We start from the raw sequence: 27,600 nt of genomic DNA, 5'->3' as shown, positions 1-27,600 counted from the left end.
AAGCACTGAGGGACAATATATTCCTTTCCTGTTCTTCCTGTCTCATAGCTGAACGTTGTCAGGCTTGGGAGGCTGCGCGAGCCCTCTTACTAGGCCAGCACGAGGCAGGAACACGGAAGGATGCCTAAAGACTGGCTGGACGCTTGGACCAGAGCCACGGTCTCCGAAGGTTCCCGGTGACTGTGGGCAGGGATGCTGAAGGGGAACTGACCCATGGGTGCTCACCCTCCACACACTCTCCTACCTAAGAACTGATGGGCCAAGGATGCACCTGCTTTGGAAGGCACACTGTGGCCCTTCTCCCACTTCTCCTTTTACAATGCCCTTTGTTTGATAAAAAATCTGCCTGCAATGTAGAAGACCTAGGTTCAATCCCTAGGTTGAGAAGATCCCCTGGAGAAGGGAATGGCAACCTACGTCGGTATTCTTGCCTGGATAATTCCATGGACAGTCCACGGAGTTGCAAAGAGTTGGACACGACTGAGCAACTAACATTTTCACTTTTCATTTACTTGGTGTGGGGAGGGGTGGGAGACCCCACCCCTTACACCATCCTGAATCCTAGCATAGCAGTTTTGCCCCAGTGTGGGAAAATCTTCAGGGCACCAAGCAAAGGAAGTTTAGAAATACAGTACTGGCCACACTGCTATATTTAAAATGGATAACCAACAAGGTCCTATGGTATTGCACAGCTAACTCGGCTCAATGTTATGTGGCAGCCTGGATGGGAGGGAGTTTGGGGGAGAATGGATACATGTACATGCATGGCTGAGTGCCTTCGCTGTTCACCTGAAACCATCACAACACTGTGAACTGGCTATATCCCAATGCAAAATAAAAAGTTGAAAAAAAAGAAGAAAGAAATACAGTACTGGTTCGTACCAAGGAAATCTCCTTAAGTCAAGGCCTGTTGTTTCTCATAAGACAAAGACCCGACATTAGAAGCAGGGTCTTCCGGTCACTTCTCGGATATTTATTTCAGATCACTGTAGAGTGGGGTGGTAGAGATGACACATTTTGTTTAACTACTTTGCCTCTTCTGCCTCCTGTCTCTTAAGTCAGTATTTATGTTATAATGTACTCGTTTGGGCAAAGCTCCAAATCTTATCTAGAGCTTATATTTAGAATTCAAGAATCAGACAGTTGTCACAGTGACACAGACCAATGTGTTTATCTGAACCCCAAAATAGCACCACAGTCCTGACAGTGACTGACCAGGGATGCGTCTGGTTCTGAGGTCACTTGGCAGGTACTCTGTGTCAAGGGAATGAGATGAGTCGGAGGTTTTCAGGGAAAACATTTAAAGCTCATGGTAAGACAAAAGTATTTCATGAAAAAAAGATTATACAAGGTACGTTTTAGGGAAAATGTTTTCCGTTTTCTCAACCCTTTCTCAGTATTGCAAGGTAGATGTGAGTTACAAGAATCAAAGTTGAGAGCCCTGGCAATGTGTCTCTGCGGCATTTCCCAGAGACCCAGACGCCCAGGACTCCAAGGAGGGTAACAAGACCTCCTGCAAGTTAAGAGTTTTCAAATGTGGTTTCCAATAACGTTAAAAGAAGTCTTAATGGAGAAGGAAATGGCAACCCACTCCAGTGTTCTTGCCTGGAGAATCCCAGGGACGTGGGAGCCTGGTGGGCTGCCGTCTATGGGGTCACACAGAGTCCGACACGACTGAAGCAACTTAGCAGCAGCAGCAGCAGCACACTGTTCTCCATAGTGGCTGTACTAGTTTGCATTCCCACCAACAGTGTAGGAGGGTTCCTTTTTCTCTACACCCTCTCCAGCATTTATTATTTGTAGACTTTTTGATAGCAGCCATTCTGACTGGTATGAGATGGTACCTCATTGTGGTTTTGATTTGCGTTTCTCTGATAATGAGTGATGTTGAGCATCTTTTCATGTGTTTGTTAGCCATTTGTATATTTCTTTGGAGAAATGTCCGTTTAGTTCTTTGGCCCATAAAATGGCAAATTTTATGTTATATGTATTTTACCACAATTAAAAATGTTTGCCCCCCCCCCGAAAAAAAAGAAGTCTTAATTGAGCTGTCAACTTGTGGATCATAAGAAATTATTTTTGATGGATGATATATTACCATTTGACTCGACATACAGTCGGGAAAAGGCCAAAGAACAGATGATATTGCTAGATATTAAAAAAACACAGAACTCCTACTCCCATCTATTAATATAAGCAAGTCTTCTTAATCTTCAAATCTACTAAAAAATAAGAACATAACTGTTAGTGCCCTCATTCTAGCAATGCGTGAAATTCATTCTTGGATATCTTAACGCAAATGAAAAAATCCTTTTTAATGAATAACATTTTATCTTTTGTGGTATAGTTTCACAAACTTTGTAACATTTGTTATTTTGATCATTCATGTAAGAAGAAATTGAAAGTTTTAGTACCCAAGTCTTATGGCCATAACATATAAATTCTTAAATTTTAATTTTACTCTATATTTTTGGGATAGCAAAGTATGATAGAGTACTCAATAAAAGACTTACAAAGATGAAAAAAATTAGGTTAGAGTAATACTCTATAGTAAATATAGAGTGGAAACAGGAGTTAAAGGAGCAAAAAAAACAGATAAAGTTTTCAAATCTCTTATGGAATTTGGTTGTACTGGGTAACTTTAAGAATGATAGAATATTTTTACTTTAGTAACTTAGTATTTATAATATAACAGATCTTCCTCACCCTTTTATAATAATTCAGCATTAATATTCTACAACTCCAAGACATTTAGTAGAAGTGCCCTCAGGGGCAGGCACTGACTCAAATTTTGTGTCCGGATGCCTTGGTTGCTCAACCTGGCGCTGGTTCTGGTTTCCAAAGTCACTAAGCATGGTGACCCATGACCTAACCACTGGGTGAGTCCTGCTGACAAATTGTAAGAGGATTGGAGAGAAGAGGAGAAAGAAAACAGGGGAAACAGGAGACAACGGGATTATGACACCAGAATCCTTTAAAGGACGACGGGAATAAGGAAATAAGGAACAAAGAGTTCCAACTCCTAACCAGCACCAGTAGTAACTCTCAGATGGGAATCTGTTTGGTAAGAGCTTCAATCGCAGAGAGATTTAGGATTGAATTCCAGTTATGTAAAGTATTCATTTCGTGTAGTATATAACCCAACATTGGGTAACATAATCCTGTCCAAAACAGATTGGGAGAAAAAAAAAAGGGTGCCATTAGTTTTGGAAATCTAAGTCCCTGTGTTCTTTTGGGGAAGAAAGCAAAGTAGAATGTGTCCTGTATGTGGCAGTGGAGGATGGAGCACAATGAGCCTGGCTGGAGCAGGTGCTCAGGGACCCAGGGCATCACATGCCTGAAGACGCTGACTTTCCTTCCCGATTGGTGGTGTTTAGGCACTAAGTCGTGTCCGACTTTGCGACGCAATGGACTGTAGCCCACCAGGCTCCTCTGTCCATGGGATTTTCCAGGCAAGAATACTGGAGTGGGTTGCCATTTCCTCCTCCATTCCTTCCTGATAAAATGAAGCTATACCTAGACCACACCTGGCAGGCAAGCGCCTATCATGGATTCTGAAAAGCCATGTCTTATTGGCTTCCTGACACTACACCATAAACTACAACATCATAAATAAGGAGCACTGACTTCTGAGAAAGTTGGGACCAGACCCCAGCTGAACGGGAACCGGGAGGTCTCCAGCAGAGTGTCCACACTCCCCACTCTGCTCTCACATGCTCAAGTCGACAGAGATGTCGTGAAAAGCTACGGTGCATATCAGATTTCCCCTGCAACTTTTGAGACTTCTTATCATAAAAAGATAAGCCAGGGCTTCCCTAGTGGCTCAGATTGTAAAGAGTCTACCTGCAATCCGGGAGACCCAGGTTCAATCCCAGGGTCGGGAAGATCCCCTGGAGAAGCAAATGGCAACCCACTCCAGTATTCTTGCCTGGAGAAAGCCATGGACAGAGGAGCCTGGTGAGCTACAGTCCATGGGGTTGCAAAGAGTCAAACACAACTGAGCGACCAACACTTTTTTTTTCTCATGAAAAGAAGAAATTGAACGTGAAGCTATGGGAAGAGCTAGCTGAAGGGTCTGTCCACAGCTTCTGAGATCTACTCACACAGAAAGGACCTGAAGCCAAGTGTCTGGACTGTTAAGTGGAACAGAATCACCAAAGTGCAGTGGGAGAGTTTTCAAATCTACCTTCACTTCAAATTCGAATTCCAATTGGTTTCACAGCCACCTACCTCCTCACACAGGCTGTTTCCTGAGGGGTGCTAAGTTGCTTCAGTCGTGTCCAACTCTTTGTAACTCCATGGACTATAGCCCACCAGGCTTCTCTATCCATAGGACTTTCCAGGCAAGAATACTGGAGTGGGTTGTCATTTCCTTCTCCAGGGGATCTTCCTGACCCAGGGACTGAACCAGTGTTTCTTATGTCTCCTGCACTGGCAGGCGGGTTCTTTACCACTAGCACCACCTGGGACTGACGCTTTGAAGTTAAGTTAATAAACTCTATGACTAATACTCTATGAATGCTGCTGCTGCTGCTGCATTGCTTTAGTCGTGTCCGACTCTGTGCGACCCCATAGACGGCAGCCCACCCATGCTCCCCCTTCCCTGGGATTCTTCAGGCAAGAACACTGGAGTGGGTTGCTGTTTCCTTCTCCAATGCATGAAAGTGAAAAGTGAAAGTGAAGTCGCTCAGTCGTGTCCAACTCCTAGCAACCCCATGGACTGCAGCCCACCAGGGTCCTCCGTCCATGGGATTTTCCAGGCAAGAGTACTGGAGTGGGGTGCCGTTGCCTTCTCCCTATGAATGCTAATACCTTCTAATTTTTGACCTATTTTCCTTGGGAGGGGGGAGAAGGAGGCAGATATGAGAGGGGTTGATACCAAAAACTACTTTAAAAATTTATTCTGGGGATGTTACTTGCTTTCTCTCTCAAGACCCGCTGCACTTTAAATCTCCATTGTGCACAATGCTGGCCCCTTTGGACTGATTCTGCTGCCCTTTAGAGGGGAGCCCACAACAGTGCCCAAAGAACAATACTTCCAAATGCCAGAACACATTAATAAATATTCATCTAGAACGTTACTCTCTTACAAAACCTCACCAGAGAACACTCGCCCGAAATATTGCCTCCCCTGCAGCTCTTTCTCTATGAGTTTATTCAGAAAGTTCTACAGACACAAGTTTCAAAACACACCATGGTCCCCTTTCAACCCAAACAGCTCTGCTTTTATTTGCTTTCCCTATGATTCAGCCTGTCTCTGTACAAACAGTTCTGCACCTGAAAATAAAGGTAAAACCATTCTTCTGAAGAAACAGCGCATCTTTCAGAGAATGCAGGTACAAGCCAACATAACACTATTTACCATCTTTCAAAAGGATGGTTCATTTCCATTTAGACATAATCCTTGCTTGACACATACACCAGATGATTATCAGTTTCTAGCCTGAACAAACTCATGACACTACTGCTAAATCTGACGTCCAGTGAGACAGGAGATGGTAGATGACAGACTTAAGCCAGAGAAATACAGAAGGCTGTACTTTCCCTGATCACCAAAAAACACCAAAGCACATCTGGTTTTCATACGGATTCTGTTGACTCAACAAACGTGATACCAATTCTGCAGTAACTGGATTTCACACACTGTGCTGTGCTCTGTCTCAGCCGTGTCTGACTCTTTGCGATCCCATGGACTGTAGCCCGCCAGGCTCCTCTGTCCCTGGGGATTCTCTAGCCAAGAATACTGGAGTCGGTTGCCATGCCCTCCTCCAGGGGATCTTCCCGACCCAAGGAATCAAACCTAGGTCTCCCGCATTGCAGGCGGATTCTTTACCGTCTGAGTAACCAGGGAAGCCCTTTCATTAGCAGGTTACAAAATCAATTTAATGAGCTAGAGTCAGCATTGATCTAATAGAAAAAATATCATTTGTTTTAATGATGAGCATTTTTTTATGAAACTAGCTTTAATTTTAAACAAACAATACTTATATACTTACATATTGGATCTCACTGACAATTATGTTTACTAAGGGTTTGAAAATATAAATTCTATAGGATATCATTTTTTTGTCCTGAAAATTCCAGTTCTTAAGAGATTAATGTGTATAATTAACATTTTATTTAAGAATATATACATTTGCCTAAATACATTTTCTTTGTCCTGATGAGTCTGAATGTAAACCAAATGGAGTTAAGAGTCCAGGTGTTCCAATTAAATGTGATTGAAAAGTGAAAGTGAAAGTCTCTCAGTCAAGTCTGACTTTGCGACCCTATGGACTATATAGTCCATGGAATTCTCCAGGCCAGAATACTGGAGTGGGTAGCCTTTCCCTCCTCCAGGGGATCTTTCCAACCCAGGGATTGAACCCAGGTCTCCAGCATTGCAGGTAGATTCTTTACCATCTGAGCCACCAGGGAAGCCCAAGAACACTGGAGTGGGTAGCCTATTCCTTCTCCAGTGGATCTTCCCAACCCAGGAATCGAATTGGGGGCTCCTGAATTGTGGGCAGATTCTTTACCAACTGAGCTATCAGGGAAACACTAAGTGTCGTTAACTATTGATAATAATGTTGAGCATTAAGCTAAACCAGGGTCTGTCCTGACATTTACATAAGTTATCTTATGTATCTCTCAACACAGCTATAAAGTACTAATTATTCTTCTAACTTTACTCAGGGAAGTAAGGCAACTTGCCTAGGGTCTCAAAGACAGGAAGTGGTAAGACCGGGATAAATCTTGTTATCCAGCTACAGAGAGGTTAGCTGAATTACTCTCCATACAGTGAAAGTGAAACTTAGTTGCACAATCGTGTCTGACTCTTTGTGATCCCATGGACTGTAGCCCGCCAGGCTCCTCTGTACATGGAATTCTCCAGGCAAGAATACTTGAGTGGGTTGCCATTTCCTTCTCCAGGGGATCTTCCAACCTGAGGATCAAACCCGTGTCTCCTGCATTGCAGGCAGATTCTTTACTAACTGAGTCACTAGGGAAGCCCTTAAAATAGATGTTTCTGAGATTATTTCCTTGGAAATTATGCTCAGGAAGTCTCAGATGACATTACTACATGCAGAGAACCCAAGTGTTCAAAAAATGCTAACATGGGCACCCCAGCAGCTGAAAAGGATTTCAGACGTCAGAATGAGCATGTTTAGGAAGTGACTACATTCCCAGCAGGCTTCCCAGGTGGCTCAGCGGGTAAAGAATCTGCCTGCAATGCAGGAGACACAGGAGATGCAAGTTTGATCCTTGGGTCAGGAAGATTCCCCTGGAGGAAGAAATGGCAGCCCACTCCAGTATTCTTGCCTGGAGAATCCCATGGACAGAGGAGCCAGGTGGGCTACAGTCCACGGGGTCGCAAAAAGTTGGACACGACTAAAGTGACTGAGCACAGCACATTTCCCAGCGCAGGGACAGTTCCTGGGGTACTGAGGACGCACATTAAACTGCAAAATTAAGAAAGGTCATGCCCAAGCAGATTCTTTAGCAGTTCAAGACTCACATGCTTTAAAATTTTCATCATTCTAATTGGTCAAAGATCATGCTGGAAGAAGTAAGAGAACTTTACTCAGAATCCAAGCCTGACTAGCGTCAGGGTGCTGACATGGACTACTATTTTAAAGGGAATCTAAGGATTTATATGGCTTTCTCAGGTGGCTCTGAGAGTAAATGTGCCTGCAAGGCAGGAGACACAGCTTCGATCCCTACATCAGGACGATCTCCTGGAGGAGGAAACAGTAATCCACTGCAGTATTCTTGCTGGAGAAACTTATGGACAGAGGAGCCTGGTGGGTTACAGTCCATGGGGTCACAGAGTTGGACACAACTGAAGTTAAGCGTAGGATTTATATATAATAGTTTTGCCATCTCTCTGCTCCTGAAAAATCAGATCCACCTGCAGATAACTAAGCAAAGACACATTCCAAATGTCTGACATACACCACACTTACAAAGTACAAAAATCTGCTCTGTGCACAGAAGTGTAAGTGAAATTATATTCTATACTGTGCGGAGTCTGTCCTTTCTGAGAGTATTTCTGAGTAATTCCATGCTGCTGCTGCTGCTGCTAAGTTGCGTCAGTCGTGTCCGACTCTATGTGACCCCATAGACGGCAGCCCACCAGGCTCCCCAGTCCCTGGGATTCTCCAGGCAAGAACACTGGAGTGGGTTGCCATTTCCTTCTCCAATGCATGAAAGTGAAAAGTGAAAGTGAAGTCGCTCAGTCGTGTCTGACTCTTTGCAACCCCATGGACTGTAGCCTACCAGGCTTCTCCAGCCGTGGGATTCTCCAGGCAAGAAGAGTACTGGAGTGGGGTGCCAGTGCCTTCTCCAGAGCAATTCCATGGGTACATACAAACGTGGTATGACAATGGGGCAAGAGCATTTTCTTTTTCTATTTCCTTATAATGAAAAGTCACATGAAAGTCATATTAAATAGCATAATAAATGGTTAAAATGCTGTCCGGAAAACCTAGTGTTAAGACTTTTCCTAATTTCTGATTCTAAGTTTTCAGAAACATTGTGTATCACTTATGCCAACACTAAGATTCTCTTCCAAGGATATGCATGAAACACGTATCAGCTTCATATTGTGGAAATGAGAGTTAACTTACCATTCCGATGCATTTTCTGAGGATGCTCCAGATACTGAAGTCATTTCTGGAAAACATAGGGGAGGGCAGGCTTGTTCTGGAAAAAAAGAAAAATAATTTAATAGCACTGGCAGTAGAAAAAAAAAAAGCTACTGTCATTACCATGAAAGCCACAGGCATAAATTAATGAGACATTAAAATGCATATAAAAATCTGCATGTGCAAATACAACAATATAAAAGATACTAAATATCACTAGTCATTAGGGAAATGCAAATTAAAGCTACAATGAGATATCACCTCACACCTGTAATAGCATCACCCAAAAGATAAGGGATTACAAATGCTGACATGAATGTGGAGAAAAATGAAGGTTGTGCACTGTTGGTGGGACTGTAAACTGGTACAGCCACTGCAGAAAAGAGTATAGGGTCCTCAAAAGATTAAAATTGAACTCGCATAATATCTACCAATTCTACTTCTGGGAACACATTAAACAGTAACTTGAAAAGATGTCTACACCCCATGTTCATAGCAGCATTACTTATGAAAGCCAAGACACGGTAACAACCTGAGGGTCCACTGATAGATGAACAAGAAGATGTGGTATGTATTTCTCTCTCTGTCTCTCTCTCTCAGACATACATACCCACACACTCGCAAAGAGAGGAACATTATTCAACCATTTGCAGCAAAATTGACGGACCTTGAAGGTATTATGTTAAGTGAAACAAGTCAGACAAAGACAAATACTTCACGATCTCACTTACATGTGGAATCTAACAGTAATGACAATGAAAGCCACATAAAACTCACAGAAAAAAGATCAGATCTGTGGTTGGAGAGACATGGAGGAAGGAGGTCAACATGCACAAACTTTCAATTATAAGATAAAGAACTACCATGCATATAATGTACAACCTGACTATAGGTAACACTGGAAGATACAATTAAGATACAATTGTGAAGTTAAGAAAGTAGGTTTTAGAGTTTTCATCACCAGGAGGAAAAAAAAAAGTTCTCTTTTTATCTATATGAGATGATGGATGATGACTAAATCTACTGTGGTAAGCATGTCACAATACTGTGAAATGTAATCTACATGTAACTCAAACCACCGTACTATACACCTTAACCTGAGTGAGGTATATCAATTATTTCTCAACAAAACTGGAAAAAATGTGCATCACCATAGAGAGGCTAAAACAGGGTCATTCTAGGCTTATATCCCTAGTCACTGCTATTTTGGGCCCTGAGAAAGTTTCAGGGCAGATCAACTGGCCCCACATCTTCACAACTGTCCTGATCAGAATTCTCCTAACCCTTCTGTGCTGGTGTCCAGCTATTCAAACCACCTCAGAGGGACACTGTTCTTTCACAAGCTGGCATATCTGACCTGCTGTCTGGTCTAAGACAGACCTATCACATTCTGTTACTCAATAAATTATTTTCCTTCAGCTATTAAATAATGGAAACAAAAATGCCATCAGAGAACCTAGTATCAGGTTGTTTTTAAGAAATTAAGTGGGAAAATGCCAACTCCAAACCCAAAGTAAAATTTAGACTGTGCATCATATATCAGTACTTTCCCAGAGATGCTGATACTGAACCAAACTCAACCAATTCTGGATATACGGGAAAATCCTTTACAAATTAACCTCTAGAGAAGGAACATTCCCAAAGCCTCTGCAGGAGCTGAGAAGTTGCTGAGAGGAGGGTGGCTGTTGTTGGCGAAGGGTCTGCTGTTCCGATGGGCAACATACCTGAGCTCAGGCATCCTGAGACCTCAGCACTACCAGGGGCAGGAGCAGGGGGTGCCTGGAACACCTTCCTGAAACACCCTTATAATGATGCTTTCTTTTCCATTCTCTTAGGTTATGGTCAAGGGTGCTGGTTTTCTAATGCTGATTGAAACATACCCGTGTAACTAAAACATTAAAGAAAATTTGAGAGAATAGCATTGAGACATATACACTACCATGTGTAAAATAGATGACCAGTGAAAGCTGGATGTATGAAGCAGGGCACCCAAAGTCAGTGCTCTGGGACGACCTAGAGGGACGCGATGGGGAGGAAGGTGGGAGGGGGGTTCAGGATGAAGGGGACACATGTATACTGTGGCCAATTCATGTTGATATATGGCAAAAACCATAACTATATTGTAAAGTAATTATCCTCCAATTAAAATAAATTAAAAAAATAAGAAAATATTAAAATTTTTACCTTCTATAGAATCTATGTTCTATAAACTACCTCGAGTTATACAAGTTACTAAAATTTTAAGCTTTTAAATAAATAATATTTTAAGATCCTCCGTGGTAGAATCCTTCTGATTTTCCTTTTTTAGGAACATACACTGCTCATTTGGCAGATTTGTTATCTGCCCAATCTGCTGGATAAGTGGCCACAGATGGTACTGAAATCACATTCTCTATACAATCTTAGACTATCAATCTCAATGACGTGAACAATCGAATCAAGGGGTAGAATCTCTGCCATTACCTAGCATTTGCATGTATAATACAGTTTTACAGATGCATATCAACTACATTTTTCATTTCTTGTCTATTAAAAAACAAAATCTATGTCTAGGAAGTTATGAGCCTAAAATAAGTTTTGTGAAAACTGAATAAGGGACTGTATCGTCCCCGACAGATGCTTACATTTAATGTATGTGTATAGGTTACTATTCTAATTAAAGGCAAGAAGAACAAAAAAAAAACAACACATATTTTGCAAGCAAGAAGGCAGGAGATAAGAGACATCCAAGCTTTACTTGGAGTAGAGGTTTAAGTATTTGATGAATGAGTTTTGGAAATTTATAAGGCCTTTTGGTACACATTACTGCTTTCATAAAGAATCTAGAGGGGTAGGATGGGGTGGGAGGTGGGAGGGAGGTTCAAGAGGGAGGGGACATGTGTATACCTGTGGCTGATACATGTTGATGTATGGCAGATACCAACACAATATTGTAAAGCAATTATCCTTCCATTAAAAACTAAATAAAAAAAAGAATTTGGTTTATGTTGTGCTACTCAAGAGATCAACACTAGGATCACTGGTGGAAGCTACAAGAGAGCTGAGCTAAATATAACATAAAAGCTGAGCTAAATATAATATAAACCTAACGTTCTATAAAGCTAACATAACAGCTAGGAGCTTCCCTGGTGGCTCAGTGGTAAAGAATCCACCTGCCAGTGCAGGAGACACAGGTTTGATCCCTGGGTCAGGAAGATTTCCCTGGAGAAGGAAATGGCAACCCACTCTAGTATTCTTGCCTGGAGAATCCCGTGGACAGAGGAGCCTGGCGGGCTACAGTCCATGGGGTCGCAAAAGAGTCGGTCATAACTTAGGTACTAAGTAACAACATAACAGCTAACATAATAACCTGTCTTATAGTTAATTCCAAATAGGGGAGACAAGAGATCTCAACAAGGAAGGGCTTCAAACAGATGCTGGAGGACCCCTTTCGGTCATGGCCCTGATAGGCATTCCTGCGCTGGGTGGGAAGCTGGTCTCCATCAGCTCGTCCAGGGATATTGCTAAACATCTCATATGGAACGAGACAGGTCACCACACCAAAAAATTATCCAGCTTCTAAAGAGCCTCTTGATGAAGGTGAAAGAAGAGAGTGAAAAAATTGGCTTAAAGCTCAACATTCAGACAACTAAGATCATGGCATCTGGTCCTATCACTTCATGGCAAATAGATGGGGGAACAGTGGCTAACTATTTTTTGGGGCTTCCAAATCACTGCAGATGGTGACTGCAGCCATGAAATTAAAAGATGCTTACTCCTTGGAAGGAAAGTTATGACCAACCTAGACAGCATATTCAAAAGCAGGGACATTTACTTTGCCAACAAAGGTCCGTCTTGTCAAGGCTATGGTTTTTCCAGTAGTCATATATGGATTTGAGAGTTGGACCATAAAGAAAGCTGAGAGCTAAAGAATTGATGCTTTTGAACTGTGGTGTTGGAGAAGACTCTTGAGAGTCCCTTGGACTGCAAGGAGATCCAACCAGTCCATCCTAAAGGAGAGCAATCCTGAGTGTTCACTGGAAGGACTGATGCTAAAGCTGAAACTCCAATACTTTGGCCACCTGGTACGAAGAACTGACTCATCTGAAAAGACCCTGATGCTGGGAAAGATTGAGGGCAGGAGGAGAAGGGGACGACAGAGGATGAGATGGTTGGATGGCATCACCGACTCAGTGGACATGAGCTTGGGTAAACTTCGGGAGTTGGTGATGGATAGGGAGGCCTGGTGTGCTGTGGTCCATGGGGTCGCAGAGTCAGACACAACTGAGCGACTGAACTGACCTGAACTGAATGTCAGTATTGCCAAAGTTGAGAGACTTATCATAGAAATGGGACTTCCCCAGTGGCTCAGATGGTAAAGAATTCACCTGCAATGCAGGAGACCTGGGTTCAATCCCTGGGTCAGGAAGATTCCCTAGAGAAGAGAATGACTACCCACTCCAGTACTCTTGCCTGGAGAATTCCATGGACAAGCAACTTGGCGGGCTATGGTCCATGGGGTTGCAAAGAAGCTGGACATGCCTGAGCAACTAACACATACTGTATATACTGTATCACAGAAATATGAAAGTTACACAGATAATTTTAAACTTCGTAGTGTTTTTTTTAAAAAAGCAACAAGATAAATTAATTTTAATAATATATTTGATTTAACCCAATAGGGTCCAAAATATTAGCATTTCAAATGTAATCAATGTAAAAATATTAGTGAGATATTTTATACTTCTCCCCACACGTCTTCAAAATCCAGTGTTGATTTTACACTTAGAGCACATCTCAATTTAGCTACCACATTTTTAATACCGTGAAATGTAGTCTTACCAAAGCAGTAATGTTATGTTTAATGGCAAAATACTTGTTACTGCTTCACTTTTACAAACTATATTATGAAATTAACACAATAAAATCTATCCTTATTAAAATTAAATAAGACTAAAGACTCAGCTTCTTGGTCACACTAGACACATTTCAAACGCTCAAAAATCACCTGTGTCTACTATTGGACATAATGGATTTCCGTGATTACTTCTGAACACAAAAGGCTAGGATTGCTCTCAGATTGTAGAGAAGAGCACAAAATTACTCACTTACATGAGTCTAAAGTCAATGAGAAGCAAAACAGTCCACAGCCCAATCATTAAGAGGATGTGAAATCTGCAGTATTATCTAAAGAAGCAGAGGGAATGGATTTTTTTAAATTAGGTAGATTAAAGTTTAAAAAAATGATTTGTACTTAAAAGGGTATATTTTCTATATTTTAAATGTTCACTCCTTCCACGCGGGGTAAGGAATAATAGTAAGAATTCCCTACTGATCTTGGATGAGGCATCATTACTCCAGGCAGAAATCAGAACCATGGAGAGCGGGCCTCAGAGTTTCCAGGCTGAGCACACAGATCAATCATTCTCTTGCCTTCGAGTTTATCTGAGAGTCATTATCCTGAATTCTATGCTTCCTTTTTCCCTTCACACAGAGAGAAAACACCCTGTACCAGGGACTGAGAGCGATGTGGCCCGGTTCTATTTTCAACCATACAGATGCCACTCTGACTGTGGGCACAAGGGCACAATGAATGGTCTTTAAAGGAGGGTCCTGTCCCAGCTGCTTCATCTCCGTGCTGCTCGGGGCTCAGCCGCTGCCCCGACACCACGCCCTGCATCACAGGGTGTACACAGACCCCCGGCTGAACCGAGTTAACGTGAAGCGTGACTCACAGAGGCTGTGCTGGGTTCCCCTTGCTCTGAACATGCTGTGCAAATTCAGACCACTGGCCCCCATACCTTTGGGAGATGCTTCTGTCTTCACCAGGCCACTGAGCTCCTCTGGGTCTTGGGAATGGGCACGGATGTGCCCCATGGGAATGCCAGCACAGGCGGTGTAGGCCCTCACACAAGGGGAGGAAAGACCCAGGGGAAGGGATCCAGGGCTGCAGCCCATGCCCCTGCCTCCCAGCATGAAAGTCAAAGTGAAAGTCACTCAGTTGACCTTTTGCGACCCCATGGACTATACAGACCCTGGAATTCTCCAGGTCAGAATACTGGAGTGGGTAGCCGTTCCCTTAACTGGGGACTAATCTCCAGCAGGGTGATCTGGCTGGCTGATCTACTTCAGGTGGCAGCTACATCTGCAGTGAGAAAAGGGACATCCAAGATGGACCTAGAGATTGTCCTACTGAGTGAAGTCAGATAGAAAAAGAGCTATACATATGATGTCGCCTATATGTTGAATCTAAAAAACTGGTTCAGGGTTGAGCTCCCTGTGTTATACGGCAACTTCCCATTAGCTAGTTATTTTACATATGGTAATGTATACGTTTCAATGGTACTCTCTCAATTCATCCCACCCTCTCGTTCCTTTCCCCTACTGTGTCCAAAGTCGGTTCTCTATGTTTGCATCTGTATTCCTGCCCTTCAAACACATTCATCAGTACCATTTTTCTAGGTTCCATATGTATGTATTAGTATATAATATTTGTTTTTCTCTTTCTGACTTCACTCTGTATAACAGGCTCCAGGTTCATTCATCTCACTAGAACTGACTCAAATTTGTTCCTTTTTATGACTGAGCAATATCCCACATATACTACAACTTCCTCGTCTATTTCATCTGTCAATGGACATCTAGGTTGCTTCCATGCCCCAGTTATTGTAAACAGGGCTGCAAAAAACACTGGGGTACATATGCCAATTTTCAATTATGGTGTTCTTAGGGTATATGCGCAGCAGTGGGATTGCTGGGTCAGATGGTAGTTTTATGCCTAGTGTTTTAGGGAATCTCCATACCGTTCTGCAACGTGGCTGTTATCTATTTACATTCCCACCAACAGTCCAAGAGGGTTCCCTTTCCTTCACACCATCTCCTTCATTTACTGTTTGTAGATTTTCTGATGATGGCTATTCTGACGGGTAGTGAGGTGATAACTCACTGCAGTTTTGATTTGCATTTCTCTAATAATGAGAGATGCTCATGTGTTTGCTGGCCATGTCTAAGCAATGTGATTTTAAACGCACTCCAATGTGCTAATTTCAAGAAATGAGGTTTGTTGGTATTCCATGGTATGCTTAAATTTCACAGTTCTTAATTTTCTCTATCTTCATTCATATCCCCTGTTACTTCTGTACACATCTGTCACTTACTAGAGACTGCGGTTCCCCCTGAGATCAGGGACGATGTCTTACTCTCTTCTGCATGCCCCACATTGCAGAGTATTTTGCATGTTAACAGGTACTGTATGTTTTTACCTAACATCCCAAGTTAAAATGGGCAACAGAAAGAAAACCAGCAAAAAAATGAAAGATATGAATAAGTGGTAAATGAGGCATGAAGAACACAGATAATCAAATTTTCTGCCTTTAAGTCATCTCTTAATAGAACATTTTCAAAACCAAATTCCTTAACATCCATTTCTTAAATCTTCTGAAGGAATAACCATTTTTTGCAGAATATTCATTAGGATATTTAGAAAAGCATAAAACAATCTAATTCTAACCTCTGATTCAAGATCAAAAGAATCCTAAGAACTAAAAATCTAAGAAAATTTCATAGAGAAGCAGACTTGAATACATGTATAACTGTAACACTGAAAATTTGTATGTGTACACTTACACATGTATTATGTGTTTTATACTTATGTGTGTGTATCTTCTTGCAATCATTAGGTGCTTATCACCTCTCCTTTTCAACTATCAGAATTCTTCTGCTGCTGCTGCTGCGTCATTTCAGTCGTGACTGACTCTGTGCGACCCCATAGATGGCAGCCCACCAGGCTCCTCTGTCCCTGGGATTCTCCAGGCAAGAACGCTGGAGTGGGTTGCCATTTCCTTCTCCACTGCATGAAAGTGAAAAGTGAAAGTGAAGTCGCTCAGTCGTGTCTGACTCCTAGCGACCCCATGGACTGCAGCCTACCAGGCTCCTCCATCGATGGGATTTTCTAGGCAAAAGTACTAGAGTGGGGTGCCATTGCCTTCTCCGAATTCTTCTTCTCTTTTCCCCCAAATCATCCCTTCCATAAGTCCCAATTTAAATATGACCTTAACCAACACAGCTGGTATTTGAAACTAACCATTTGTAATTTTGCTTGCACTACTGATGTTTGCTAAACACCCAAAATGAAAGTCTTCCAAACAAGGAAACCATTAGGAATAAACTACAGAATAAAATTATATTCAAAAAATTGAAGACTAGATTTCAAAATGATGCTGCAGGAGTAAATTATCATAGTAATTAAAAGCCTTATTTTCACCAATTACGTAAAATCTTACATAGTTCATCTGGGGTACAATTCGCAAATCTTTTATCAACGTTTAAAGAAAATAACGGGCAGAAAAGCCTAGTAATCTCAACACTAATGCAAAAAGATACTCTTACTTAAAAGTTAATTAAAAGCTATCAAGTTCCATTTTTGGAAGTGGATCACTCCTCTCTACCCTTTCTTCCTCCTTGTCAAGACAAACAACCATAGAGAATATAACATTATTAACCCTCCACTCATTACTGAAGGACATGCAAGACTTCTCTTGAGCATTTACTTAAATTCTTATTAAATGAGATTCTAAACTCTGTTGAACCTGTGGTTGGAACACTGCAGGTACGCAGTAAATGTTGAGATTTTATGCCAGTTGGCTTTCTATTAACTAGGGCTCTAGGTTGAGTCCCACAATCCATTTGTCCTATAATTTTTCAATAGTAATCAAAAAGGGCTATTTATTTACTCTCAAGCTGTTATGCATTCTCATTAAAAGATACTGGTGAAGTTAACTTGAAGAACACACATCATTAATGATACTAGACAGAACCAAGGACAATGGTTAATATTTGGGGGAGGCAGAGGCAAAGATTTCTTAGAGTGAACCCAAAAAAGCCCTAACATAAGAGAAAAGTTGTAAAATGGATTTCATAAAACCAAAACCTTCTGTTCAAAGAAGGTATTAAGATGTCTATTTATTATTAAGGCAATGGAAAGATAAGCTATCAACTCAGAGAAAATATACATGTTACATATGTCAATCCTAAAGGAGATCAGTCCTGGGTGTTCACTGGAAGGACTGATGCTGAAGCTGAAACTCTAATACTTTGGCCACTTGATGTGAAGAGTTGACTCATTTGAAAAGACCCTGATGCTGGGAGGGATTGGGGGCAGGAGGAGAAGGGGACGACAGAGGATGAGATGGATGGATGGCATCACCGACTCAATGGACATGAGTTTTGGTAAACTCCGGGAATTGGTGATGGACAGGGAGGGCCGGCGTGCTGCAGTTCATGGGGTCGCAAAGAGTCGGACAGGACTGAGCGACTGAACTGAACATATATTTGATAAAGGATTATATCCAGTGCTCACGTGAGCAGCATATATACTAAAACCGGAACAATAGAGAGAAGATTAGCACGGACTCGGCTCAAGGATGACGCAAAGTCATGAAGTGTTCCACATATTTATAAAACTGATAATTAATGAGAATCTACAGGAGCTACCCCACGCCCGAAGTCAGGGGCGGCGGCCGAGAGGAGCTACCCCACATCTGAGGTCAGGGGCAGCGGCCGAGAGGAGCAACCCTACATCCAAGGAGCGGCGGCTGCTTCGGCGCAGGAGGGCCGAGAGGAGCTACTCCATGTTCAAGGTCAGGAGAGGCGACCTCGTCCAAGGTAAGGAGCAGCGGCTGCGCTTTGCTGGAGCAGCCGTGAAGAGATACCCCACGTCCAAGGTAAGAGAAACCCAAGTGAGACGACAGGTGTGGCAAGAGGGCATCAGAGGGCAGACACACTGAAACCATAATCACAGAAAACTAGCCTATCTGATCACACGGACCCCAACCTTGACTGACTCAATGAAACTAAGCCATGCCGTGTGGGGCCAGCCAAGATAGACGGGTCATGGTGGAGAAGTCTGACAGAATGTGGTCCACTGGAGAAGGGAATGGCAAACCACTTCAGTATTCTTGCTGTGAGAACCCCATGAACATTATGAAAAGGCAAATTAATAGGATACTGAAAGAGGAACTCCCCAGGTCGGTAGGTGCCCAATATGCTACTGGAGATCAGTGGAGAAATATCTCCAGAAAGAATGAAGGGATGGAGCCAAAGCAAAAACAATACCCAGTTGTGGATGTGACTGGTGATAGAAGCAAGGTCTGATGCTGTAAAGAACAATATTGCATAGGAACCTGGAATGTCAGGTCCATGAATCAAGGCAAATTGGAAGTGGTCAAGCAGGAGATGGCAAGACTGAACGTTGACATTCTAGGAATCAGCAAACTAAAATGGACTGGAATGGGTGAATTTAACTCAGATGACCATTTTATCTACTACTGTGGACAGGAATCCCTTAGAAGAAATGGAGTAGCCATCATGGTCAACAAGAGTCCAAAATGCAGTACTTGGATGCAATCTCAAAAACGACAGAATGATCTCTGTTCGTTTCCAAGGCAAACCATTCAATATCACAGTAATCCAAGCCTATGCCCCAAACAGTAACGCTGAAGAAGCGGAAGTTGAAAGGGTCTATGAAGACCTACAAGACCTTTTAGAACTAACACCCAAAAAAGATGTCCTTTTCATTATAGGGGACTGCAATGCAAAAGTAGGAAGTCAAGAAACACCTGCAGTAACAGGCAAATTTGGCCTTGGAGTACAGAATGAAGCAAGGCAAAGGCTAATAGCATTTTGCTAAGAGAACACACTGGTCATAGCAAACACCCTCTTCCAACAACACAAGAGAAGACTCTACACGTGGACATCACCAGATGGTCAACACAGAAATCAGACTGATTATATTGTTTGCAGCCAAAGATGGAGAAGCTTTATACGGTCAGCAAAAACAAGACCAGAAGCTGACTATGGCTCAGGTCATGAACTCCTTATCGCCAAATTCAGACTTAAATTGAAGAACGTAGGGAAAACCACTACACCATTCAGGTGTGACCTAAATCAAACCCCTTATGATTATACAGTGGAAGTGAGAAATAGATTTAAGGGACTAGATCTGATAGATAGAGTGCCTGATGAACTATGGACGGAGGTTTGTGACACTGTACAGTAGACAGGGATCAAGACCATCCCCATGGAAAAGAAATGCAAAAAAGCAAAATGGCTGTCTGAGGAGGCCTTACAAATAGCTGTGAAAAGAAGAGAAGCCAAAAGCAAAGGAGAAAAGGAAAGATATAAACATCTGAATGCAGAGTTCCAAAGAATAGCAAGGAGAGATAAGAAAGCCTTCTTCAGCAACCAATGCAAGGAAATAGAGGAAAATAACAGAATGGGAAAGACTAGAGATCTCTTCAAGAAAATTAGAGATACCAACAGGACATTTCATGCAAAGATGGGCTCAATAAAGGACAGAAATGGTATGGACCTAACAGAAGCAGAAGATATCAAGAACAGGTGGCAGGAATACACAGAAAAACTGTACAAAAAAGATCTTCACGACCCAAATAGTCACGATGGTGTGATCACTCACCTAGAGCCAGACATCCTGGAATGTGAAGTCAAGCGGGCCTTAGAAAGCATCACTACGAACAAAGCTAGTGGAGGTGATGGAATTCCAGTTGAGCTATTCCAAATCCTGAAAGATGATGCTGTGGAAGTGCTGCACTCAATATGCCGGCAAATTTGGAAAACTCAGCAGTGGCCACAGGACTGGAAAAGGTCAGTTTTCATTCCAATCCCAAAGAAAGGCAATGCCAAAGAATGCTCAAACTACTGCACAATTGCACTCATCTCACATGCTAGTAAAGTAATGCTCAAAATTCTCCAAGCCAGGCTTCGGCAATACGTGAACCGTGAACTTGCACATGTTCAAGTTGGTTTTAGAAAAGGCAGAGGAACGAGAGATCAAATTGCCAGCATCCACTGGATCATGGAAAAAGCAAGAGAGTTCCAGAAAAACATCTATTTCTGCTTTATTGACTATGCCAAAGCCTTTGACTGTGTGGATCACAAGAAACTGTGGAAACTTCTGAAAGAGATGGGAATACCAGACCACCTGACCTGTCTCTTGAGAAATCTGTATGCAGGTCAGGAAGCAACAGTTAGAACTGAACATGGAACAACAGACTGGTTCCAAATAGGAAAAGGAGTACATCAAGGCTGTATATTGTCACCCTGCTTATTTAACTTCTATGCAGAGTACATCATGAGAAATGCTGGGCTGGAAGAAACACAAGCTGGAATCAAGATTGCCAGGAGAAATATCAATAACCTCAGATATGCAGATGACACCACCCTTATGGCAGAAAGTGGAGAGGAATTAAAAAGCCTCTTGATGAAAGTGAAAGAGGAGAGTGAAAAAGTTGGCTTAAAGCTCAACATTCAGAAAACGAAGATCATGGCATCCAGTCCCATGACTTCATGGGAAATAGATGGGGAAACAGTGGAAACAGTGTCAGACTTTATTTTTCTGGGCTCCAAAATCACTGCAGATGGTGACTGCAGCCATGAAATTAAAAGACACTCCTTGGAAGGAAAGTTATGACCAACCTAGATAGCATATTCAAAAGAAGAGATATTACTTTGTCCACAAAGGTCTGTCTAGTCAAGGCTATGGTTTTTCCAGTAGTCATGTATGGATGTGAGAGGTGGACTGTGAAGCTGAGCGCCGAAGAATTGATGCTTCTGAACTGTGGTGTTGAAGAAGACTCTTGCGAGTCCCTTGGACTGCAAGGAGATCCAACCAGTCCGTCCTAAAGGAGATGAGTCCTGGGTGTTCATTGGAAGGACTGATGCTGAGGCTGAAACTCCAATATTTTTGCCACCTCATGCGAAGAGCTGACTCACTGGAGAAGACCCTGATGCTGGGAGGGATTGGGGGCCGGAGGAGAAGGGGACGACAGAGGATGAGTTGGCTGGATGGCATCACCAACTCAATGGACATGAGTTTTGGTAAACTCCAGGAGTTGGTGATGGACAGGGAGGCCTGGCATGCTGTGATTCATCGTGTCACAAAGAGTCGGACATGACTGAGCGACTGAACAGAACTATATCCAAATGGGAAGGAAATTCAAAAGAGAGGGGATATATGTAAACATGTAGCTGGTTCACTTTGCTATACAGCTGAAACACAACACTGTAAAGCAACTATATTCCACTAAAAATTAATTTTGAAAATTGAAAAAAAGTTATATCCAAAATATAGAAAGAGTTCCTATAAATCAATAATACAAAAACATACAACCCAATTTAAAATGGGCATAAGCCTCAGGCACTTCCCTAAGAAAACTTTAAAATTGACTCATAAATGCATGTGTAAGTGCTCAAAATCATTTACGAAATGTAAATAAAACCAGGACGTGATTCTGTGTTATACCCATAAAGCATCAAACGTTGGTGAGCTTGTAGAGTTACTGGAATTCTCACACACAGAGAAACGGTACACTGACTTTGGCAAACATTACAGTAACTTTCTGGTACACACCTTTTCTAGAACCCCCAAATGCTACTCCTATAGAACAAAGTGAAAAACTGGCCATAAGGAAGATGTGTTTAAGAATGCTTAAAGCAGCTTTATTCAATAAAACTCCCAAGTGAGAAAAGGCCAAATGTCCATTAACAAGGATACAGAGAAACAAACTGCTGCATATTCAAAGGATGGCATTATCACTCAGCATTAAAAAAACTGAACGCTGAAACACATGACATGGATGATTCTCAGAAACACTGAGCGATTAAGACCACACTAAAAAAAAGATTACATGCAACACATTGCTGTGTTTCAAATGGATAACCAACAAGGACCTTCTGTACAGCACCTGGAGCTCTGCTCATTGTTATGCAGCAGCCTGGATGGGACCAGGGTTTGAGGAAGAATGGATACATGTATGGCTGAGTTCCATCCCTATTCACCCGAAACTATCATATTGTTAATGGCTATACTCCAATACATAGCAAAGAGTTAAAAAAAAAAAAAAAAAGACCATGCACTTTCCATCCGCAATGCAGTTCAATAATAGACAAGACTAATCTATTGCGACAGAAATGAGAATGGAGGGTGGTTATGGGCGGTGGGCGGGGCGTGACCAGGAGGCAGTTACAGGGAACTTTCTGGAATGATGGAAACAGTCTACATCTTGATGGGGGGAGGGAGGGTTTGTTACATGAGTATATGAATTTGCCAAAACTCATCAAATTGTATATTTAAGAGCTTGAATTTCAAAGTATGCTAACTTGATTTCAACAAAGAAGCAAAAAGAAACTATACTGTAATTTGTTGGTTTCCCAAACTTTTTGGTCTTCAGAGATCAGATCAGTTGCTCAGTCGTGTCCGACTCTTTGTGACCCCATGAATCGCAGCACGCCAGGCCTCCCTGTCCATCACCAACTCCTGGAGTTCACCAAGACTCACGTCCATAGAGTCAGTGATGCCATCCAGCCATCTCATCCTCTGTCGTCCCCTTCTCCTCTTGCCCCCAATCCCTCCCAGCATCAGAGTCTCCTCCAATGAGTCAACTCTTCCCATGAGGTGGCCAAAGTACTGGAGTTTCAGCTTTAGCATCATTCCTTCCAAAGAAATCCCAGGGCTGATCTCCTTCAGAATGGACTGGTTGGATCTCCTTGCAGTCCAAGGGACTCTCAAGAGTCTTCTCCAACACCACAGTTCAAAAGCATCAATTCTTCGGCTTAAAAATTATTTGTGGTCCCAATGAGTTTTCTTTTATTGTGGATTACATCTATCACTACTTACTATATCAGAAGAAAACACACACACACACACGTTTTACTTATTAACAGTAAAATAAATATGCTAACTTAAATGACATTTTTATGAAAAAAAAGTAACTGTATTGTCCAAAACAAGAATACCTTAGTAAGAAGAGTGACATTATTAAACATCTTTGCAGTCCCTTTAATGTCCGGTTTTACAGAAGACAGCTCGTTGCTCATAACTGCTCCTGCACTGAATCAGTGATGTCGCATCATCACACAGTATCTAGAAAACTCCACTGTACGGTTCTTAGTGAATAATAATTTTAAAAAGGCTAATATCTTAGTAATATTAAGAAACTTGTTTTAACCTTGTGATTCTCCCTAAAAGGGTCCTAGGGGACCCCCCTCTCCCCAACAATGGTCAAGAGACTATTTTATAGAAGCACTGGCATAGACAGTCAGCAAAGGGGCCCTCCGCTTTCCACAAGTTATCTTTAGGAAACTTTAGAACAAGTAAATTAAAAAAAACTGATTCAATAAATATGGACTGAATTTCAACTACTATAATTGATTTTGTGACTAACAGGAGGCTGGATCACAAAATACTCAAGAATGTTTACAGTTGAGATACTTCAGTTTCAAAACGTTATTTCATTTCTGGAGTCTGTTTCAATACTTTAACATTTAAATCTGGGTATAAAACAAGTTTCTCTGGCTTTGCAACTCAAACAATTTCAGCTTAAGTTGATGCAATCTGGTTTTTTCATCATGAAAATGATGCTTTCATTAAACCAAGGAAAACAGTGTTTGCCCTCCAAAGTTGATTTATGTCCATAGTCTTAAAAATGCTATCATTGTTCAGTCATGGAAGAGTAAACAAAGTTGTACTTATAATATATATGGAGATATAAGATCTTCAAAGGCATTTTGTTTATATGAAACATTTCGTAAGTGTAATATATTAGTATCAACACAAAATAACTAAAATACACCTATACAATACAATGAAATTCCTAAAATCTATCTCCATTTCAACAGAAGCAAGCTTGGATGAGTCTTAAAAAGAGACCCTATCTCTTACAACTTTTTCTTCCATGACTGATACTGTGATATACCTTCTACCAACTTCCAGACTTGAATCTGGACAAATAGAGGAGCTGCAAGTTCTCTCTGCATACCCAGAATCAGCACCTAACTTAGGGCTGAGTCAGACATACAGGTCATGGGGTTAGGTGGACAGCTGGGTATTTAATCTGCTCCTGCTGCTGCTAAGTTGCTTCAGTCGTGTCTGACTCTGTGCAACCCCATAGACGGCAGCCCACCAGGCTCCCCCTTCCCTGGGATTCTCCAGGCAGCAACACTGGAGTGGGTTGCCATTTCCTTCTCCAGTGCATGGAAGTGAAAAGTGAAAGTGAAGTCGCTCAGTCGTGTCTGACTGTTCGTGACCCCATGGACTGCAGCCCACCAGGCTCCTCCGTCCATGGGATTTTCCTGGCAAGAGTACTGGAGTGGGTGCCATTATCTTCTCCGAATCTCCTTCTAGACATCTTCAACTGAAATCACCTTTGGTCTTAGAAGAAACTCCGTACAAGTCTAAGATGAGATCCCTGAGACTAGTCCAGCGCCTTTTCAGGGACTATGCATAAAAGTCCGACAACTTGGTTTCCTATTTTAAGCTTACTGTGGTAACTTTATGTAATTATCTGATATTGCTATCTGGTTTTGCATTGTATTTTAAAGATTATTTTTCATTTTGCTCTCTTAAATTATGAAAAGCCTGTAATTGCCACTTAATAAATCTGGCTCATATATGGCCTTGTTTTATAAGAGCTATTACTTATTTTGATTTTAATAAGTTAAAATGCATATTTAAAATTTCAAACTGCTTTCCATATTGGCTTTCTAAAATTTAGAATTCTTTGTCCAACTTCAGTAACGTAATAAATTGACTTCCTATTCTTGTTAGTTTATTACCTTTATGGGATTAAGAGGAAAGCCTACAGAAACATCATACTGCCAAGCCAACATGGACTGATGAACACATACCCAGGAAGCAGTCCTTCAGTTTAGAGAGAAGTTGGCCCCCTGGGCAACAAGAGTTCCTCATGTCAAGCCTACTGAATGGTGTTTGGCACAGCTGGCAAGAAGGCATGACATGTTAAGTTAAGGCAGACCTTACTTAGGGACAGAGTATGTATTCTCTGCTCACCTTATCTCAAAGAATTAACTAAGACTTCATGCAATGAGGGAGCTGAACAGACGTCAACTAGTGAAAGTAAGGAGAGCAGGTCATGATAAGGTCATCTAAGGCCTAAAGGAAATGGTCTTAATGACAGAGAATAGGCAAAATGCAGGCTGCGTGCAGTACAAGTCAGAGCCAGTTTCTTCATCCCTGTCTCATCTGAAAGGCTGGCCTAAGCCCTCTTGCAGTGTGCACAGCTAAGCAGCAGAGGCAGTGAGCATGGAATCTTCCACTAACACCTTCCCACGTTCCAGAAAGGATCTAAAGCTGTTTCGCTGCCAGTAATTCTGCTGGCAGGAAATGGGAAAGCAGCCTTTCCTGACTATAACAGGAGTTTCTTGGACACTACACTAGGAAAGGTTCCGTCTTAGAACCCGGGTGTGCTCCAGCTGGACTAGGAGTCTGGCAGTAGGCAGCGAGAGGTATGGCAAGACCCCAGAGCAGCCCTGAGCGCCTGATGGCAACGGTTGAGGCCAGAACCCAACTCTGGAGCAAAGCTGTGTCTAACAGGCTGCATGTCACCTGGACACTGCAGTCAAGGGCTTCAGATCCCCAAAACAAGAGTCTGGGGACTATGCAAACTGTGGTCAACAGAAAGAGAAGACACATAGAGGAGCAGATATGCACTGGATAATTAAGTATCCCTCTGCAAACACTACTCTGCCTCTTTCTGTGGCTCTGAACTTTTTTAATACCATTACTGGATAAAGAGGAAAGCCTATAGAATTGCCAAGCCAACATGGACTGATGAAAACATACCCAGGAACCAGCCCTTCAGTTTAGAGAGCAGCTGGCCCTTTAAACCACTTGCGTTTTTCTAGAATGAATATAACAGTTTGCGATCTGCTTTAGCCAGTTCAATAGCCTGATTTAACTTCCTTTTAGAGTGACCTGAGATCTTTTTGACTGCTTACCCATCAGAGGGATAGAATTTCTAAGGAGAGCTGAATTTCTGGTTCCTTCCTTCTCTGTGACACGTAACACCTTCATGGACATTATTTGACATACATGCCAGTTTCCTTTCTGATTTCTTGGCACCCAGTAAGATACCTGTACTGCAAAGAACAGTATTCCTCTCTTTCCTAAGAAGGTTTCTTCTGCAAATAAAGATTACACAGTGTCCTCAAACACAACATTCAGGAGGAAGAAGTCTACCTCACTTTCTGAGATTTTCTTGTCCTTTCCAATAAGATAATGTCAATCATAATCCTGGGGAAAAAACCAAAAATCTTGGTCTTCACTCATAATAAGAGAACGCACAGTTATTGAAGAGGAACAATTTTCATGGAACATTACACCTTTCATCATTCCTACATCCTTTGGAATATTCTACTTTGGAAGGAAGTTGGTAGACAATAGAGATTATAGGAAGAGAAATTTTTATATCTGTTTGAAATTGGCAGAATTTTCAATGCGTTCATGTGTTCTTTTGTATGCTCATGTTAATACAAGTGGAAATGTACAAAGGCCCAGAAAACGCATTCCATGTCCACTGTAATTAGTAATAGTGCCTAGCTCTGAGCCAAGAGCAGATGGGTGATTAATAAACTCTTTGGGACTATGATGTTAATTCTCTGCAAATTATTACATAAAAGAAACAAACAGAACTGCATTAATTAAAAGCTGGGACAGACTGTTTTACATTTCAGAATATCAATCCAGGAATTTGCCGAGGCATATAAATCTCTGTTCTTCTAAACATCCATGAAGACTCTAAATGTTAAGAAAAGAATAGAGGCTCTGAAGTCAGAATGGCTGGCTTGCCTGCAGGTCCTATCACTTATTTGCTAAGTGATCTTGGGCAAGTCAGTTAAACTTTCTGTGCTTCAATCTGTTCATCCGTAGAATTGAGGATATAATAATAATTGCCCTACCTATGACTCAGAGCTATTCTGAGAATCGAAAGCTATGGAGTTTGTGAAAGTATCTTATATACATCAATTTATAATCCAAAAGTACATTGGGGCCATTAATATTATGCATCTGAAGATGCAGAAGCACTCTGGGTCTGAAGTTAACACTCTACAGCCAGAAGAGAGTGGCTCCAGCAAACATTCAGACCTAGGTTCTAACATCTTGCTTCTGGACTGTGCTTTT

The 27,600-nt window shown here is 41.9% G+C and overlaps 1 protein-coding gene and 1 non-coding gene across 9 annotated transcripts in view; one reads left to right on the top strand and one right to left on the bottom strand.

The window, feature by feature from the left end:
• The window catches only part of OSBPL1A (oxysterol binding protein like 1A), a 230,981-nt gene that overhangs the window by 31,607 nt on the left and 171,774 nt on the right, over positions 1–27,600 (bottom strand). For all 8 annotated transcript variants that reach the window (XM_070361859.1, XM_070361857.1, XM_070361856.1 and 5 more), the window contains one exon: positions 8,610–8,685. In XM_070361859.1, the coding sequence (XP_070217960.1) occupies positions 8,610–8,685 (76 nt within the window). The remainder of the gene's footprint in view (positions 1–8,609; positions 8,686–27,600) is intronic.
• Positions 17,957–18,061, top strand: LOC138985475 (U6 spliceosomal RNA). The gene has a single exon (XR_011462542.1). It is a non-coding gene; the product is annotated as a U6 spliceosomal RNA (small nuclear RNA).

This window comes from Bos mutus, chromosome 24 (assembly GCF_027580195.1).
Source record: "Bos mutus isolate GX-2022 chromosome 24, NWIPB_WYAK_1.1, whole genome shotgun sequence".
Lineage (NCBI taxonomy): Eukaryota > Metazoa > Chordata > Mammalia > Artiodactyla > Bovidae > Bos > Bos mutus.
Note: the sequence above shows the minus strand (reverse complement) of the source record. Positions and strands in the feature narration are given on the sequence as shown.